This window comes from Falco cherrug, chromosome 4 (genome assembly GCF_023634085.1).
Source record: "Falco cherrug isolate bFalChe1 chromosome 4, bFalChe1.pri, whole genome shotgun sequence".
Taxonomy (NCBI): domain Eukaryota; kingdom Metazoa; phylum Chordata; class Aves; order Falconiformes; family Falconidae; genus Falco; species Falco cherrug.
Window position 1 is genome coordinate 38260024 of NC_073700.1, and position 14171 is coordinate 38274194.

The 14171-nt window shown below is 49.6% G+C and overlaps 1 protein-coding gene and 1 long non-coding RNA gene across 5 annotated transcripts in view; both read right to left on the bottom strand.

The window, feature by feature from the left end:
* The window catches only part of XPO6 (exportin 6), a 55857-nt gene extending 45974 nt beyond the window's left edge, over positions 1–9883 (bottom strand). For 2 of the 4 annotated variants that reach the window (XM_055707168.1, XM_055707165.1), the window contains exon 1: positions 9520–9882. In XM_055707168.1, the coding sequence (XP_055563143.1) occupies positions 9520–9522 (3 nt within the window). In that variant the 5' untranslated portion in view covers positions 9523–9882. Of the gene's footprint in view, positions 1–9519 lie in introns of all 4 variants that reach the window. The other 2 variants (XM_055707166.1, XM_055707167.1) reach the window with 2 other exon arrangements.
* On the bottom strand, positions 4020–9509 carry LOC114015258 (uncharacterized). The gene is made up of 3 exons (XR_003559083.2): positions 8881–9509; positions 8691–8761; positions 4020–8552 (listed from the first exon to the last, which is right to left on the bottom strand). It is a non-coding gene; the product is annotated as an uncharacterized LOC114015258 (long non-coding RNA).
* Positions 9884–14171: the final 4288 nt, after the last annotated feature.

A 14171-nucleotide genomic window follows, 5' to 3' on the forward strand; every position in this document is an offset into this window, starting at 1 on the left:
AATCAATGCATTTTACTTAAATATCAGCTAAGGCCCCAAAACGACCACAGGCTGAACACTGATGTGTGGAACAGGCTATTGAGAGCCAGAAGTGGTAATCTGATTTCTCAAACAGGATAAAGAGATCATCTTACCTGTAAACACTGCCTGCTATACAAGTAATCAGGCACCTTTTTGAATACTTAAGGGATCTTATTTCTTAAATCTTCTTGTACAGGCAGGTTCAGTTAACCAGGCTTCAGGTTTTAAGGCTGAACTCTGACTAACAGGCTCAAATGTCCAGGTCTGATTCTTTCTAAACCGGTAACTCTGAATCGACACCATCAGGTCCAGTAGCCAGCATGTCCTTCACCAAGCATTTTGCTTTGCTTGCTTTGCTGTTCAGAAAAGATGTTCATTAGATGGAAACACAGAATGCATAAAGCATTAAAATTCAACACCTAGAAGCTCTTAGAAACCCACCAAAGGCATAAAATAATCATCGCAAGCTGTCATAAGCAAGGTAAGATTTAGACACAGTGCCATTACAAGCCACACTCTTGCTGAGGACAAGCACAAGAGCAATTTGCGGGCCCCCGCTGCCAGGGGAAGGTGGGCTGGCCATGCACTCCTGACTTGCCAATCGATTTACTGCAGTTCAGCTGCTGGAAAAGACTTAGCAACACATTATTTCCCCAAACAAGTAGTTGCTAAAATAATGATATGCAGATGAGAAGTGCAGAAGTATCCAAAGCAGACTACTTGAGATCAATATTCTGCACCATACCAACTGCGTATCACCCTAGCACAGGGGTCCCAGGTGGGTACAGGTGGCACTTTTTGGACTTAGGACTTAAATTTGACAATTTGGCTACAGTTGTTAGACTTTCCTCAGTAGACACTCTGTTCAGACAGTTCTCAGCCACTGCCATCACCGATAACAAATTTTCTGTTTAGGTATAATGAGAAAAAACCAAGCCATAAAGTCACAGTAGGGTCTTCAGATGGACACCCCACAAGGTTGGTCATCTGCTGAGGGCAGTCAGCTAGCCACATGTCACTTCACAGATGCTGAAACACTGCAAGGTGACTATGGTTCTCTCCCAGAGTACAGAAATAACTCAGAGTCTTCCAGTGAAGTCTAGAAGCTTGCATCTCTAAAGGCAACAGTTTTGCAATCTCAGTGTTTGGGTCTGTCTTCTCCCCTCACACGCTCCCTTTGCTGGGTTCCCAAGCTTCCATCGAGCCTGCCACACCTCGAGGGAGATCCCATCCTTTCCTATGCGGCGATGCTCGTGCATGAGTGCCAGGACCACAGTCACAAGTCACAAATCACTTCCCTTTTCTCTGCATAAGCAAATCTAGGCTTGCACAAACAGAACCACAGGGCTGGCCCAAACAAACACATGCAACTTAACTGATTTTGAGGTAACACTTCCCCTGCTGTTTTAGGTGAAGTAACCCAAGTTGTAAAAAGGCAGGTCAGAAAGATCCCACAGCCACACTATTTTAAGCATAAGTATGTTGGGTGGGGGAGGGTATTTGTGGAGGGAATAAAAAAGTCCTTATAAAAATCATCCATAGAAATAAAAACGTGTTAAGAAAAATGCTTGCAACTTCTTACTCAAATGGTCCAGAACAACAGACAAGCAGCAGCACATAAAATGAACTTATGAAAGGTACAAAGTATGGCCTTTCTAGTTGAAGACTTTTAAAAAACACACCTATACAAATTTCAACAGTCTTCCTACAAAGAACACTATTCTGGCTCTTACAGATGGATATATGATACTTAAAAATGCTAAAAAGCTTGCTCTTAAGCACTTGTCCAAATGTGGCAGCTGCTTTGACCAAAGAGACTAGAAAAAAAGATGCTAAGCATAGGAGTCATAAACCTGGCATGCTTGCATATCAGCACCAAGCCTTCCAAGATGCATTAACAGATTTTTAGAAACACTTCTCAAATGCTTTACCGTCTGCAAAGCCACATATAAGCTGCTCAACCTACAGACAACTCACAATACCTAGACAAACACTCTGAATTGCAGTTGTTTGCAATCCTACCTTAAGGAGTCTCTGAAAGTATGTACATATGCAAAGTGGGAAATGGAAAGCGCCAGGACAAGCAAAAAAGAAAGCAAATGTAAAAAGAAAACAATTATTCAGCATATTTCTTAAAGTGGCACTTCAGATGCAGCTCCATCTACAGATCTTTGAACCTGCTGAATTTTTAACTGCACTGACACATCCCAGCTGCTCATTTTCCAGGTAGTTCTCCGACACCCACTTCTGCCTGGCAGGATTAAGTCTATTACCTTGCAGAAAAACTCCCAACACCAGACTATGCAATGTGACATCAGTGCAAGGTTTATCGTAAACTTGGGAGAAGGATTATACCTTACGCAATGTATTACACCAGCTGGACCTGATTGCCAAGGACGTATGATCACACTACACAAAAATAAGATACATGACCCTCACTCCTTGTCAAAAGAGGGGGGGGGGGTGGGAAAAAAAACACACCTGCAATATTGCAAATTTAATTCCTGGCAAGAGCATTAAAACTTGTGTTGGGCACTTAAGACTGTATAATGAAACTATCATGGATAACACCATGGGAATAACTCAGCTAGACTTCCCCCCCCCCCCCCCCCCCCCCCATTTTAAATGTTTCCAAAGGACAGCACATGCAGGAAGAACATCTAGTCCACTTAAAAACAAGATGTTGATATCTGCAATGCTTCTGCACTTGGGGGTATTTCACAACAGCAGCCTGCCTCTCACTCCTGCATCTCCTGCAGCTCTGGGGCAACATCGTGTGCAGCCTCCAGGGATGGTTGCAGGGCTATCTGCCCTGGGACTGGGGTGGGGGGCTCCAATGGGTGGACACAGGGCTATCCTATCCATCTTGGGACCGGGGGGCTCCGACAGGCGGACACAGGGCTATCTGCCCCAGGACTGGGGAGCTCTGACAGGCTGAAGCATAACTAGACTTTGGTCAACATGACCTGGCCCGCCTCATCAAGTGCCAGCAGGAAACAAGAAAAAGCCGCTGAAACTGCTGCAAAGCAGCCTTTTCCTCCTTCACCTCTCCCCATCACAAAACACTGCTTCTCCTGGGTTGCTGGTGGGATCAGAGGAGCTGCTGGTGCAGCCCTCAGCCATGGTGGAAGCAGAAACAGATTTGCTCCCGAGCACCTCATGGTTGCACATCAGAGATTACAGGCCATAGATCACATCGTCATCCCTTTTTTTTTTTTTCTTTAACAGTTGCAAAAAGAAAGCCAAGGAATTGCAGAAAATTCAGTCTTATCACCCATAAGCGAAGGAACAGGGTAACGATATGGGGAACAACAAATCTAACCACTACAGCATAGCTGTCATTACTGTATCCCTTCCAGACCTTGACTTTAAACACACTGTTCTTAGACACCAGCTATTACTCCAAGGGGAAAACAACCCAAAACACCACCAAGCAAAACTTCAGAGAAAAAAACCTGCCCTTAATCCCAAAGAAAAGGACTAGGGAGTATTGCTACTCAGAAGCAATCTGTTCTGTTTTTACCCACTGCAGCAGGAGAGAATCAACCAAGCACAACACAGATTTTTCTGACAAAACCCTCTCCTGTATGGAAAAAAACCCTCACTCTTCTCTTCTGGAAGGCTGCAGCCCCTGCGTTCAATGCTGACTTTGGCATCCTGACAAGCCAGTATACAAAACAGATGAGTATGCTCCTTTCTCAAAAGAGGGGACAAAAAGGAATCACGACAATCCCTCCTGGGAAGAAATTCATGCTGCAATTAAAGCTGTAATAAAATATTAAGTCAAACTGCTAAAAATACAGATGGACTTGCAGACCCAGCCACAAACTTGGAGATGCCGAAATAAATAAAAGATAATTTGCAGCATGAATTCAAATGGCTGGGAAATGATAAAATAAATTTATTCTGGGCATGATCCCCATAGGTGAGGGAACAGGGAAGATTGGGGGGGGGGGGCGGAAAGTAAGGAGTTTGTGATGTTGCCAGAAGAGCGAAAGCTTCCGATCCTAACTGTAAATGGAAAACAGAAATGTGGATAAAGAAAGAAGTAAGACACGTGGATGGGGAGAAGGTAAGAACGGGAAAAACTTGCTTCACCACAGAAACACATTCCATAAACCATAGGTGCTCCTGAGCCCAGGCTCAGAGAAGATGCCCCATTCCCAACCTGCCAGAGGACAGAGGCTCTCACCAGAGGACCCATTCCATTTCTGGCCACAGAAATGAGCCCCAAGAGCTGCCCAGATGAGTAAGCAACTTCTTGAACATCATAATCATAAAAAGGCAATGGCTTTCCTCTACCAAACTTAGTATTTACGCTTTTGTTGGAACAACACTTTCACAAAAGAACAGGCACATGCTATGCACTTTGCCTCTATAGATGGTATTCTAAGCATTCTATTTTGACAAAACAAAGCTGGCAAACATTTTATTTCTCCAAAAGCAGAAGACTGCCGTGTCAACACCTGGGATGCAGAGAAGGCCAAACCAGCGGTGACCCAAATACAAACGCAGTTACTAACAGGAAGTATCTGCTGACTTATGAAGGATAATGTTAGGACACATTATTCTAGCAGACAGGTATCAGCCCACACATATAAAAGCTGCATGTTTTTCTACTCTGCATATACTAACACACATTAAGAAATACAGTAACAATAACAGCAGCTCCTTCTCCCCGATCTAAATGGCAACACCTCATAACATGCATTAAAATAACCAAACACAAATTCCTCAGAGCTTTTAGGTATCCGGACACTGAGCGATCTCTTCGCAGCATGGAGCCCCACTGCATGAGCTTAGTAGCAGTACATGCCAGCTTTTAATGCTTTTCTACTAAAATAATCGCAATAAGCAACATTCATCTATCAGCGGATTGCCATGCTCATCATCTAGCAGTAAGCAGCTTTCCAAGGTAGTTTAGTGGACCTTGAGGCTCAACAATTTTGCCTTAATACCTCTTAGTCCAACTGGAGATAATACCGCCTACATTTGGCTACCCAGGTCTTTGAAATGTGGCACATGTAATTATTATAGATCCTGAAAGGCATTGCGTATAACCATTCTGCTAAATTCGCTATTTTCGTCGGAAAAAAATCTTTCATCCTGGGGGAAGCATCCTTAACAGCCATGCTCGGGATGAGCTTCCCTGCTACAAACTCCATTCCGATTCCCCTTTCTCCTAACTGCCAGCAGTGCCGTACAGGCTGAGCTTCACCAGGGCCAGCTGAGGCAGAGGGTGCTGCCGCAGGGGTCACAGCGGGCAGAGCCTCACACCACACGGTGCCACACAGGCTTTGCTGCAGAGCTAATCAATGTGTGTGACAGCTCACCAGCGGCAAGTCTCAGCTGCCGTCTCACGGTTTAATAAAGCAGGAATAATGAAGGGGCACAGCAAGTTATGATGTGACTTGAAGGCCCAAAAAGGAAGCCCAATGTTGGAGCTGAGGTCAGAACTTCGAAGTTCCTATTCTCTTGTTTGCCTACTCAGTAGATGGAGTTCGAATGGTTTTATAAAGGGTTGACTTTTATTTTTAAGCTATGTACTTTAAGGGGACGTACAGAAAGCTGACAGAACTTCAGTCTACTACACCACAGCCATCTAGTTTTGATGCTGCACATCAGCCGGCAGTGTCAGAGCAGGCACTGCCGGGGGGAGGGGACGACACGCTCCAGCTCCCTCTTGGTCTCAAAAACCTTCCGCAAGCAGAGGCCACCTCACTATGAGCGAGCGCTTCCTGCCCGCCACAGCACACCCTCTTCAGCTTCACCCTCTTTTCTCCATCTCTTCTTCTGGCAACGCAGTCCCATAGATCACCTGCCTCACGAACGGGCGGCAGCAGCCCAAACGTGACTTAAGCATCTCTGGCACAATGGGACAGCCAGGCAGGGTTTTTCTGCAAAAGCAGGAAGTTGCTGCTGCCTCCTGCCACAACGATGTCCTCAGCCCCCTTGCACAGTAGCCATCGGCAGTGGTCCCAAAACCGCAGGAATGGTTCACAGCCCACAGACCTGATCTGGGCCTTAAGGCCACCAGCTCAGCTACACTGGCATACATAATAAACACGAGCTATTTTGGTAATTCAGTAGCAAGCTCCTTGGCAACCAACAGTGCCAAAATAATCCACAGCTCACCAGCATTACCTGGCTAGATATGCTGCAATCCAGACATACTTTATTCCTCAGCAAATGGAAGGTTTAAACCATTGCAGGTCTCCAAAGGAAGCTTCAAGCATAAGAAAATGACAGCGCTTACCGCTAAAAAAAAATTGGAAGGTAATAACAAGGCCTATAAGGTAAAAGCTAGGATGCTGCTGTAGAAAACTTAGATTCAAGCTACACACGCCCACTGCCTACTTCCATTTTTGCAAGCTCGATTTGCTTCAGGCAGAACAGGGACGGGAGCTTCTTTGGATCTGCTGCTGCTACTTCTATTGTCTGATTCCCACTTTGCTACACGCTCATGAGGCCTAGTGATAAGCTGAAAGAAGTGGGACTTGTTTTGTAACTAAAGCCAACATGTTTGAGAAGCCTGTTTGCAGTTCCTTGACTGAAGGGTTGACTTCATATGACACCTTTAAATCTGATACCTAACACAACAGCATTTCCTGAAAAAAGTCCCCTTTCCTGAGCTGTTCTTCCAGTTGCTGGCAGGATACAAATCACACATAATTGAAGAATACATTTGCTAGGAGGTAATCACCTGACTTCCAACCTCACATGGGAGTTACTAACACACTTGCCAGGTGACTGGTATGCTCAGGAGATTACAACTGGGATCTGACAGTTTCAGAGATGGTTCATCTTCGCTAGCAGAAACAGGAAAAAGATGAAAGAATGAGTGATGAGAGAAATGCATAGCTTATTAGGATGCAAAACACAAATGCACTCGAGGATTACTTCCACGAACAGTATTTATTTTCAAGCTGTTTGCTAAAATCATCTAGAAGGATTCCTAAAAGTTGACCAACAAAACATTAATATTTTGTGGTCTATTAAAAGAAGAGAAACACTCTAAGAGTGCCACCTGAGTGCCTAAGCTGGAGCTTGTTACTCTGTGTTTAGAGGTTAACATGCCTCCACAGAAATCCACTTGAGAAGCCTGTATTTCACAATACCCTACTTTCTCTATAAAGATAGGACATCAGTGCTGACTCACCTTTTCACAGAAAGCCTCAAATTGGATGCTGTACAAGAACTATTTAGTGGACACTCAATGTGCATTAGTCGTCTGACATGCCACAAGCATGTAATAACCACCACACACATACAACGTGCAGAAGGCTTGACGCAGCAGCAGGGCTGCTCTTCACAAATACCTCAGAAAGCAAAAGAATGATTCAAGCTTCCTGTGAAACTAACCAGCTTTCTAAGGGTGGCATAAGATTTCTGAGCCATTAGTTGCATCTAAGGACACTGAACTGGCACCTGTTCTATGACACGCATGCAGTTTCTGAGTATGCTGCACATCACCAGTTTCCCCTCCTGCCTTTACTGAGAGCTCTGGCTTTACAGTTTGTTCTTAACATTCCTTCCCAGTTAATCAAGCTTTAACTCATTACTGCACTCATTGCTTACTCCCTTCTGTATCAACCCAATTCAACTTCAACTAATAAAATCTACTTCCACAAGTCTGTATTTCTGACAGCAGAGTTTAATTGTGTTTTATTTGTTCCCAGTATGGCTTACAGCATCTCATCTTCACACTTATCCAACTGTTTCCAGGAAGGAGGGTACGCTAGCAGAACAGGCCCATCTGTAAGCTCCAAGGAAATGGGAACATAAGGAAAATCTTGCACAGTAGTCACATGATGAGTTACACCAGTAAATTCTGCAGTATAGCCCGATGACTGCTTCTCAACTTCCAGAGCCAGTACCTGGCTTGTAGCTGAACCAAATATCGAATGTTCAAGGAAAAAAACAAAAGATGTCACTCAGGAGGATAAACGTGCACGCCTGCACGAAGGCAAGGGAAGAACTAAGAAGTCCTTTTGTCACTTGTAATTATTGGTGCACACCCTGAAGCACAAAACTCTAACTTCTTTCCGCATGCAGATCTACAGTTTGTTATATACAACTGGTCTACCAATTTCTCCAAATTCAACCACAGTATTTTTTCATCTTATTCAACCTGGGGTATTCACCTAAAGAATTTTTGCTCTAGCTTTGGCCAAAGTTAAATTCAGCGAGATCTGTGACACATGACAGACAAGTCAGGAGTCCATCCTGAGCAGGTAGGTACATCCCTCATGCACGCAGACCCAGTAGTAGCAGGCTGCTACTGTATTTATTTAGGAGGCCATATCCCACCCCAGCAGACACCATGTGGAGCAGCAAAGCCTCTCACAGGGACTAATGAAATTCAACTTAGATGAGCTACAGAGAGCAAGGTTTCAGTAAACTAGCAACAGCGTACCAGGAGCACATCAAACAACGCGCAGATGTGATTATTTTGGCTCTTGGGTGAAGCAAATTCACAACTGCAAACCAAGATCCCAGCTTCCTGAAGACCAGAGGTGCAAGGCCTGAGCCTACGTTATTTAAGACAATTTAAATTAGAAAGTGGTTGTAAACTAAATCAGTAACTACTGCCTTCACTCAGCGGGACTGAGAGAGAGGAGGCAGTTTCCATGAGCAGATCCGGGGCTGCTGAACACATCTCTACTTACTGATCAACTGTAAAGTACATGTCTGTGGCTTCCCTTTGCCAACCCAGTAAGTCTGGGAATTTAATGTTTCCCTGCAGGTAGAACAAGGGAAAAATAAGAACAGCAGTTGTTACTTAGCACATCACTGCCAGCACTTGGTACGGCGATAGCGAGCAATACCATGATCCCCTGAAGAATGATTTCCACCTACCAGCCCTGCAAGCCTGACTGTGCGTGCACCCGATGGATTAAAGATTCTTCTCCTGCTTCTTATCAAGAGAAAAAGAGATTGTGCAAATCAAAGCACGCCGTATCTCAGCTCTGCATCTCTCGGTAGGACTGCATGCAGCTATGACTGCTGCTGCTGCTGGAAAGCAGCTGAAGACCGGTATCTACAGCAGAATTAAATTACACTCTGCACAGAAGGGAATCCAGGTTATTTCTGCAGCTTTTCCAAGGCTAAACTGGAGGCGACCAGAGCAAGCCCACTGCTAGCACTGGAAAAATCCCTGTATTTCCCAACACCCTCCGGGCACACACGCTCCTGGGAAGCCTTCAGGGCTTTTTAAAACGTGCCAGCCCGGCGGCTCCGGGGGCGCAGGCCTCCCCGAACACCCGAGGGCCCCTCGGGGCCTCCGGGGCCCGCAGCCCCCGGCCGGGCCGCTGCCCAGGCGGCTCCCCCCAGCAGGCGCCGGGCCGCCCGCTGCCCGCATCGGGGGCAGGCTCTGAGGGCCGGCGGGCCCGGGACAGGCCGCAGGCCCCGCCGGAGCGCAGCGGGGTCCCCCCACCTCCCCTCCCCGGGGCCGGGGGGGGGGGCTCCGCGGCGGCCCCGCTCCCCGCCCGCACTCACCATGGCTGGCGGCGGCTCCCGCGGGGCGGCTCTAGGCAGGGCGCCGCGCTCCGCTCATGTCATGGCCGGCGGCGGCCGGCGGCGGGGCCTCCCCGCCCATGCACCAGCGAGCCCCCCGCCGGCCGCAGAGCCCCAGGCACCGCGGGCGGCCCCCCGCCCAGAGAGCCGCCGCCGCAACCGCCGCCTCCCAGCCCCCGGGCCTCCCCCGGCCGGCGGGGACGGGGAGCCCCAGGGCGCTGGGAAGGGCCACCGGAGGACAGGCCCGCGCGGGCCGGGAGGGCGCGGCGCTGGGCGGCGGAGGGCCGGGGCCGGGCGGGGCCGGGAGGGGAGCGGAGCGTGGCGGGGCTCGACGCGGCGGCTGTCGGGGCGTCCGGTAGCTACGCCAGGCGCATCCTGCCGCGCAGGGAGGCGGCTCCGCCGGCCCCGCCCCGCCCTCCCGCCGGAAGCGGTCGCCGGGCCCCCGCGGCCAATCGCAGCCGAGGCGGGTGGTGGGGAAGACGCATGCGCAGCTCGCCGCGGCACGCCGCCGGCCGCCATCTTGGAGAAGGGCGCGGCGCCTCGCGGGGCGGGGAGGGGGGGGACGGGGGGGGAAGGTGCGCGCCCGAGGTGCGCCGCGCCGCGCCCCGCCCCGCCGCTTCTGCGCATGCGCGAACTTCCTTCCGGCCAGCCGGAAGCGGCGGGTGAGGGGGCGTGTCTTCACTTGGCCACACCCCCTGGAGGCGGGGCTGGAGCGCGGCCCCGTGCCAGCGGCCGGGCGCGTGAGGGGGGGCGTACGGTGCCTGGGCCGCGATCACTGACCCGACCCCCAGGCACGGCTGTGCTGCCCCCCGGCCCCCCGCCTCCCAAGGGAGGTGCAGAGGTACAGGGCCCGCCGTCTGTGTTTACTGGCCTCGTGTCTTTCTAACTCCCGAAAAATATGCGAGGCGGGAGCAACCCCCAGCCTCAACACCCCCTCCCATTCCCTAGTTTTAACTACTTCGTGGCCCTTGATTTTCTAACACGTGGTCGGGTGAGAAGACAGTAACGAAGAGATCTGGAACAGCGGGTGAATTTACAAAAAGGAAATCCAGCCCCTAACTGCTGCTTGACGAAGACAAGGAGGTGGGACCAACTGGAGCCCCAAACCCATGAAGTTAATACAGATGAAAATACTTGCGGTTCACCAAACTCTCCTGTGACATTTGCAGTCACAGGTATTGCTGAAACCAGCAGCTAATACGCTTTAGAGGCAACAGTATCCATATGGTGATATTGCAAATGCTTGCAGTTACATTAGAGGATTAAACAAAACAAGAGGGAAGAAAATAAACCCTCCGTGGGGGGTGTAACTAACCACGAGGCTCAACAAGAAGCTTATGGTTGAGCAGTCTTGTGTCTTTTGCACGGCAGATTTTATTCCGTGCTTTCAGGAGAATGCTGACCACACAGCCCCTTGTCCTGCTCACCCTGCTCAGCCTTTTGCTCTGGGTGGAAACCTGTTCCTGGGCCATGCAGGCTGGTAAAAACTCACCAAGAAGACTATGTGCAGCTTGCAGCTGAGTAGAGGCTGCCTGGCTGCACAGGAGGGTCACATCCATTTGCTGCTACGTGCTGCTGAATTACTATATGCACCCAAAGGCAGAGCACCATCTCCAACACCTATCTCTCCAACACCTCCGAGACCCCTCCAACCTCTCCAAAACCCCTCCAACCACTCCAGCACCTCCAGAACCCCCTCTGACACCTCCAAAACCCTTCCAACCTCTCCAAAACACCAGGCTGAGCCAAGCGATGTGCTGTGCCTGCCAGTGTCTTTAACTGAGGCTGGAACTGCCTTGAGACGCCACCTCAGCAATGGTTACATCAAGATATTGCAGCTGGCTGGCAGAGGGCAGGTTACCATGGTGACCATTAAAAGGATAATCTTATTATCACCATTTGTTATTCCGACAGGGTTGTTTGTTGACATGTGCTCCGAGGTGCACATTGCTGGTAGAGAAAACCAGCTGCTGGACACGGAGCTGCTAGGTCATGCACACCTTCCCTCCGAAGCCCTGAAGCTCTGCCTTCCACCTCTGCGTTGTTTGGGGGTGGGGTTCTTCTGTGGCTCTCCAAAACAGAAGTGGCTCCAGCTCCGTGGGCTGGGACAGGAGGGATCTGGTGTGCCGCAGGCAGAGAGCAAGCTGGTGGGGACCAAAAGGAAGAAGAGAAACCTTCTGCCAGGCTGCTGGATCCTTATAGGGAGCTTTTCTCCTCTAGCCCTATCTCCCCTGCAAAACCCAAGGGCATGTAATACCTTCTAGCACAGGATTTGGGGCTGAGAGTGAGCTCTGAGCTTTGCAAGCCTTCAGCATCACCCACCAGCATCATGCCGCCAACATATCACCAGCATCAGGCACCAGCATCACTGGAGCATAAGGAAGAGTGTGTTCAGGAGCGCTGCAGTGCCAGACCCCGGGCCTCCTTTATTCCATTTCTGGGGCTCTGCCCATTGCTGGAAGGGCTATTTCTTAAAGAAAATTAGTAGTCACCCTAACCACTGGCTGTCTGCAACCCTTATGTTTTAATTTGGGGCTCCTCCATCTGTTTCCTAAAGAGGGAGGCAGCAAGGCTCAGGACTATGCCTGAATAAGCCCCAAGATGCGAGATGCCCTCAACCTTTTTTTTTTTTTTTTTTTTTTAACTTTATGTTTTAAAAAAATAGAAGGAAGCAAAATAAACCATGGTGCTGAATGGCTGTATTGGGAAACCAAGGGAACAGAATTTGTGAAAATCATTTGTTACTGCATGGTTTATGCCTCCACTTTTATTGTAAACACACAGAGCAATGCACTGGAACGTGATTTGAAGCCCTCTTATCAAAGCTTCCTGCACAGCTCCAGCCTTGATTCCAGCTCATTAAATCACACATTCAAATTTTCACCACATTTAATTGTTTTATACCAGTTTTGCATAGTTTGGGTTCTGCCTTCGGGGTGAGTTTGAGCCCAAGGCCAACCCAGCAGCTGGCTACGCTTCCCTTCGCACCCAGCCGTGTATCAGTTTCCAGCTCCTTGTATTGTTCCTGCCACAAGTTGAACTGTAACTCATTCTGAATGAGATGTATAAATAAGCATCTTACTGCAGTGTCACCTAAAGTAAAACAACTCTATGAAAAGGGGTTAAACTGTATTTTACAAGTGCAATAAAGCAACTCTGGAACAGGAGGGAAAGTTTTGTGCAGCAAACCCCAACCACTCCCTGTATCTCACAAGTGGCTTGGCAATAAGTTTGCTTATTTAGCAAGCTATAAAAAATACAGCAGGTAAAGGCCCTGAGTACAAATACCTGTGAAAAGTACAGCTGTTCATAATTTTAAAAAACCACCACAGTCCGCTGCTGTGGGGAAGGTATGCTCCCAAGGTGCTTCTCCCCACGATGGGTGTCCTTCCTCCTCCACCTGCCATTGCTGGGTGCCTGGTGCGGGCACCCACAGCCTGGTGTCCCAGGGAGGGAGGGCAATCCACTGGGGCTGTCATCCCACACCATCCCGTGTCCCTGGACTGGGTAACCTGGTCAGGACCATCTGCCCCAGCCAGGGTGGCTGTGGTGGCCACTGCAGCTCCTGGCCAGGTCCTCCTGCCTCCCCTCCAGGCCCTGCTCCGCACCCCGTTGGGATTTATCTGGGACTATTTGGGTTGTCAGGTGCTGTGTTTTTGGCACGCTGATTATATCGCTGGGAATGGCTTCCCAATTCCCACTGAAGGGGTGCTGCTTCTAGGCTGGGACAAAACAACCCCATGGGGCCAGGGCGCTGAGACACGACAGGAGGTCCCCAAATAAGCAGGTGCAGAGGGAGGGCAGGCAAAGCTGTGCTTTAGGACAGGTCTCACACATCCAGCGTTTCATGTGTATTTGAAAGGGAGGCCTGAAAATTCATCCCAGTGTCCAAATCACCCCTTCCAACAGCTTCAGACCTGGAGGAGCAGGATGGGAGAGCAGCCAGCAGCCAAGGCAGCTCACTCGCTCTGGTAAGAGACGCCACTTTGTTACAGGCAAGGGAAAAAGGACTCGTTTCAGGCAGTGGCTTTTTTTAAACCTACACAAGGTTCGGAGCCTGTCCCTACTTTCTCCCTAGACCTCAAAAAACCCAGGCAATGCCACAAGATGTCCCGACTTGCCCTTCTGCACCTCTCCCCGTTCTCAGTCTCCCATAATTTTGGGAGGGGACCAGTAGAGGTACAGGCGGGTGGCGGGGGAGGACAGTGGAGCTTGGGCTCCCGTGGACAAGGTCCCACCCTGAAGGGTCTATCACCTACCACAGGCTCCTGTGGGGCATCCACCAGGAGCAACAAGCACTCATGACCAGCCTCTTGGTCCCGGGCTTTGATGGGAGCTGTGAGGCACCTCTTTTATGAAGCTGGATGCAGTGAGGCGGGGAGCAGGGTCCCACCAGCCAGGCACCGCCGTGGGCCGGCAAGGGCTCCCCTTCTTCCAGGAAGCCTGAGGTGGAGCGGGCTGGGAAGGCAGAAGCTATTAGGGGCTCCCTGGGGCTGGGCATACTTGCCTCTTCCCTTCCATGGGAAAGCAGCCCTTTTTCTCTGGGTTTCTGCTCCTCTCCGCTCAGCCCATTAGCTGAGGCATTAAATTTTAACATTTTTTGTGGCTCCTTACAGTGTGTTCCTGGTGAGTGG